General features: G+C 59.7%; 1 protein-coding gene across 1 annotated transcript; it reads left to right on the top strand.

The window, feature by feature from the left end:
- Positions 1 to 3245: 3245 nt before the first annotated feature.
- SSTR5 (somatostatin receptor 5) lies at positions 3246 to 4340 on the top strand (the record flags this gene model as incomplete). Its single annotated transcript, XM_081090407.1, has 1 exon — positions 3246 to 4340. The coding sequence occupies one exon, from the start codon at positions 3246 to 3248 to the stop codon at positions 4338 to 4340; it is 1095 nt and encodes a 364-aa protein (XP_080946533.1).
- Between the last annotated feature and the right edge of the window lie 1216 nt (positions 4341 to 5556).

The following is a 5556-nucleotide window of genomic DNA, read 5'->3' as shown; positions in this document are numbered from 1 at the left end:
CTCCCCGCCATTGAGTCCCCCATCCACAGGAGAAGGGGTCTCAGAGACAATTTTTCCATGAGCGTGTAATTTCTGTGACTAAAATGGCAACTTCTGAATAATGGCCCTTGTGCAATAATGTTCTAAGAGGCAGACTCAGTAACAGTGGCCTAATTTTGTTCTGCATCGCTCTTGAGTCTAACCAGGAGGTGGGGTGTTTGGGAGGGTGGTGGTGGGGGGGCTGGCAGTCTGCTCTGCCCACTTTGGGTTCTGGGCGGCCTGGGCACCTGGCAGCAGCCTCAGAGGAGCCCCGAGCTGCTGAGAGCTTCGTGAAGACAAGATGTGTATCTGATTGAGAATCAAAGGCACACTCAGCCACAGCAGCCTGGAGACCCAGACCCCAGATACATCTGAGCCCCGCACCCCCTGACAGGGTGAACAGAACACCTTTGGGGGGTTCCTTCTCCCCACAGCGCCCCGTTTGGTCCCATGTAGAATGGGCTCAAAGCCCCTTGGGTATTTCTTTTAAATGTGAGGAGGGGCCCTTTGTGCCAGGCATGGGGAGCCAACCTCAGCAGGCTGAGTCCCTTCTTACAGGAGCGCGCCTTAGGCAGCCCTGAGAGTCTGAAAGACCCTCCTCCCAGGTGGGCACACCCCGGGGAAGTGTGGGCTCCCCCCACCTGGCAGCACCCTCTGACGGAGGGCTCGGAGCACCGCCCAAGGGACCCCTTTGTCTTGAAACGCAGTTGTCCCCAAACATCATACTTTTGCCCTTTTTGCATAGAGTTTTGGTCACATGCTTCCCACCAGGGCACAACACACAGCAAGCGGTGCTTAGCACCAGGAGCAACCAATCCAGCAAAACACAGAAAATGTCTCTCTCCCCTCCTGGTGCAGGATTCGGGTGACACTTCCCTCTCCCGCCAGCTCCTGGGGCCCCTGAGCCGCACAGCCCTCCTGGTCCTCACGCCTCGAGGTTTCCTCTTGCCTCCCTATGGGCGTTCTTCAGGATTTTCTCCTTCTCCTTAACGCTCTGACACTATCTTACACTTACTTTATTCTGTTCCCGACAGGTCTGTGCTTCTGAGCAGGACTCTTGCCTTTGGTCAGTTCCACAGGGGCCCAGCCATCCTCTGAATGATGGTCCTGTGCCCTCCCCTCCCCCCCCCCCCACCTAGGGCTCAGAGCCCTCTGCCATCGCCTCCCCTCTGCACCACATCCTGAAGAACTCCCTCAGCCCCTCTTCCAATTCCCCGATTCTCTCTTCAACTGTATCCAGACTGGATACACTTTTCCCCCCCCAAAACGATGATTTTCCACATCCAAGAGTTGTCATTTTCAAGAACATACCTAGCACACTTGTTCATTTGCTTCTTAACTGGAAGCCACATTTGTTTCACAATGTTTATCCAGGCCTCATGGAGGATCCTACACATGTCAAACACAGTTTGGACATGATTATTCAGTCATAGTATTATTATTTCACCTGAAATGAATCTGCTGGGCCAGCTTCCCCCTGTTGATCTTCTAGGTCATGCTTCCTAGCGTCGGTCAGCCAAGTGGACTTGGCAAGGCTAGTGTGCTGCTCACGAGAGAACAGGGTTTCTTTCTGTCGTTGTCGATGTTAATTATCCTGGGCTTGCCCTGCCCCCAACACTTGTCTATCAGATTTCAGCCGCCTCCCCAAACTCAGAATCAGCAGCTGCTGGGCGCATCCTCTGTTCTGAGGTGACTCGGGGGCACTGGGCTAGCTGAGCAAGGCTCCAGGGGGCTGCTGGGCCTGAGCGGCCCTGGCTGGGTCATCATAGCCCTTTTCCAGCCCCTTTCGGGGTCTTGTCTGGTCCCTGCTAACTCCCCATCCCTTGGGGGCCTGAGACATCCGCTATACCTGTGTCCCCTTTCTCCTTTCCCTCTTGTCAATGGAGGTGTTTATTTTGTCATCATCACCATTGTTGTGAACTACCCTAAACACACAGAAAAATACAGAAACTCTACAACAAACAGCACGCGCTGATCACCTTGAGCAGCAGGGCCTCATGTTCCCCGTCTTTGCCTCAGCTCTTTTTCTACAAAACCCATCACACAGCTGAAGTCTTTCCTTCCACGCAGTCTCCCCGAATCGCCCCCTTTCACACTCTCTCTCCCTGTTCGCTCTCTCTGTCTTCTCCTTTACACACATGTGCCTTGCGCGCCCACACATGCATTTCCTCCTGCCCTGCGGCACAAGCTATCATTAGCGGTATTTACTAGTACTCTGTCCACTGTGTGTTCCCTATTTACAACGTGTGTGTGTGGGGGTGTGGGGGGGGGGTCCGTTCTGCCTGCTCCAGCATGGCGGCCTCTGCCTGAGGCTGAGGAAATGCTGCCATTGCCGTGGAGGTGATGGGCCCACCACAGAGCACGCGGAGTGTGTCCCTCACGGCCGCGATGCTAGCACATTGTACAGCGGTTTCTCGGGTCATTTCCTTCGCAGAGTGACATCCGTGCTGCAGCGAGTGGGCTGGCTGGCAGCTGTGGGGGCAGGGAAACCAACTCCTCTTGGGCCGTGGTGGCACGGATGCTGCTTACCAGAGGACAGTGTTCCTGGGAGCCAGGTGGACACTGGCAAAGCCTCTGCAGCCCAAGGTCTGGCTTCTTGGCCACAGGCGAGGCCTGGCACCTTCCTGATGGTCACAGGAGGTCACCCAGAGTTCAGCTTTGGGGTCACCCTGGAGAGCAGGGCTCGGCAGGCGTTGCTGCACTTCCAGGTGGCACCGGTTGGGTGTGAGGGACTTGCCGTGCCCAGCCGATGTCTGGGCTGGCTAATTACTCCCTCTGTCCCTGAGGAGGAGGGTCCCTGAAAGTCCTCGAGGAGGTGACACCTGCCATACTCAGTCCCTTACCTGTGAGGTGGGGTCGTGGTGCTGCTGCAGGGAGAGGGGCTGGCCTCAGACTCCGGGAACCATCCAGGGAGGTGGGGGGCGTAGGGGTGATGAGGTCTCTGCGAGTCATTGCAGTATCATCGGACGACATGTCAATGTCTCCGCTCACGGCAGCTATCTCCCTGCTCCTTCCTCTCCCAGCTTGTTTTCCAAACAATTTGCTTAATGTGATTCCCAGCCAAGTTGAACATGAGTAATCGTGTTTACCCTGCGGCGTGGGGTAATCCTGCGCCTCCTGGGGCAGGCGGGCGGGGCCGGGGGGAGGAAGGGCCTGGCTGTCCGATTAATTGCCAGCATCCTCCCTTCTGCTCCTGCAGAGAGGACAGTCCCCTGCCCTTGGTGGCGATGGAGCTGCTGTTCCCCACCTCCAGACCGGCCGGCTGGAACACCTCAGCAGCCACCAGCGGCGGCGGGGAGAACGGGACGATGGCGGGGCCCGCGTCCTCGCCAGGGGCCCGAGCGGTGGTGGTGCCGGTGCTCTACCTGCTGGTGTGCGTGGTGGGGCTGGGCGGCAACGCGCTGGTCATCTACGTGGTGCTGCGCCACGCCAAGATGAAGACCGTCACCAACATCTACATCCTCAACCTGGCGGTGGCCGACGTGCTCCTCATGCTGGGCCTGCCCTTCCTGGCCACACAGAACGCCGTCTCCTACTGGCCCTTTGGCCCCGTGCTGTGCCGCCTGGTGATGACGCTGGACGGCATCAACCAGTTCACCAGCATCTTCTGCCTGACCATCATGAGCGTGGACCGCTACCTGGCCGTGGTGCACCCCATCCGCTCCACGCAGTGGCGCCGCCCACGGGTGGCCAAGCTGGCCAGCGCCGCGGTCTGGGCCTTCTCGCTGCTCATGTCTCTGCCCCTGGTGGTCTTCGCGGACATCCAGGAGGGCTGGGACACCTGCAACCTCAGCTGGCCGGAGCCCGTGGGCCTGTGGGGCGCCGTCTTCATCATCTACACGTCCGTCCTGGGCTTCTTCGGGCCGCTGCTGGTCATCTGCCTGTGCTACCTGCTCATCGTGGTGAAGGTGAAGGCGTCCGGCGTGCGCGTGGGCTCCACGCGGCGGCGCTCGGAGCGCAAGGTGACACGCATGGTGGTGGTGGTGGTGCTGGTGTTCGTGGGCTGCTGGCTGCCCTTCTTCATCATCAACATCGTCAACCTGGCCATTGTCCTGCCCGAGGAGCCCGCCGCTGCGGGTGTCTACTTCTTCGTGGTCATCCTGTCCTACGCCAACAGCTGTGCCAACCCTGTGCTCTATGGCTTCCTCTCTGACAACTTCCGCCAGAGCTTCCGGAAGGTTCTGTGCTTCCGAAAGGGCTATGGCACCGAGGACGTGGATGCTACGGAGCCGCGGCCCGACAAGAGCAGCCGGCTACAGGAGGCCACGCTGGCTGCATGCAGCTCAGAGGCCAACGGGCTCATGCAGACCAGTAGGTTGTGAGGGGTGCTGATGGGCCAGGCCGGGCACCCCTGCCCCGCCCGGTCTGGGTTTCCTGCTGGGCCGAGCCCTTCCCTGAGATTTTCGGACCTGCTGAGGTGCTCCCCAGCAGCCTAAATACTCTCCGAGGCGTGAGGGCAGCTGTCTGGAATGAGGCTGTGGGTGGTCCTGCCGTGACAAGCTGTCACTCCACCTGTCCGTTCTTATTGGGCAAGCTGGGGTCACGGGGCCTGAGGGGGTGGGTGGCAGAGGCCCAGGGGTTCCAGGCAATGGTCAGGGCATCTCGACCCTCTGGTCTTGCCCCAGCCTGTGTCAGCCTCCCAGGCCAGGGGAGTGGTCATGAGTGTGAGAGGGTGATACCTGCCCCCCCTGCAGCCGCCACCCTCTTGTCAGCCCAGTGCCACCTGGTCAGCCACCTGGTCAGCGTCAAGTGCTACACCATGAAATTAAAGACTCCGCTGTGCTGGCTTCTGGCCTGTACCCCCCCCCCCCCCCCGCTCCCGGCTTCTAGGAGCTTGTTGACGTTGGACATGGCAGGTGTGAAGAACAGAAGCTGCAAATGCCCCAGGCAGTGACAAAGGGTGATGGATGCCAGAGGAGACTCAGCAGCTGGCCCACTCCTGCTGCTGCACCTCCCTTCCTGCTACCCACAGTCCCCTGGGGGCAGCGAGGGGCGGAGCCATGGCTTCCATGGTGGGGTTGGGTGGGGAAGGCAGCAAGTACAGAGGGAGAGGGAGGAGCCGAGGTTGGGGGTGCACTGTTAGCCCCCAGGTTTCTGGGTTTGTGGGTGGGGGCACAGGTGTCCAGAGGGGCTCAGTGCAGGGGACCTGGGAGGGGCTGTCCTGGGAGGGGCCAGTGAGGACAGCAGCGGCTTTGGGCTGGAGAGGCAGGGGATGAAAGCAGAAGAGGAGAAATATCCAGACAGCAGTGCGGGGAGCGGCCTCTCAGTGCAAATAGCAGCCGGCGGAGAAAGGCTGTGTGGGTAGATGCAAATGCCAGCAAATGCCAGGCCCCTGAGGAATTCCGCATCCCCCAGACTAGAGTGGCCCCATCCACCCTCCAGAAGTACCAGCAACTCCCCCTACTCAGGCCCACAACGGGGTCCCAGAGAGGACTGCCCGAGCCTTGCTGGGGTCCTGGTGCCGTTGGCCTCTATCCAAGGCTGGAAGGAAAAGGACCAGGGTACAGGACTGACTCAACCAGCAGACCCCTGCCTGGG

Source organism: Myotis nattereri (genome assembly GCF_964212035.1).
Source record: "Myotis nattereri genome assembly, chromosome: 4".
Lineage (NCBI taxonomy): Eukaryota > Metazoa > Chordata > Mammalia > Chiroptera > Vespertilionidae > Myotis > Myotis nattereri.
Note: the sequence above shows the minus strand (reverse complement) of the source record. Positions and strands in the feature narration are given on the sequence as shown.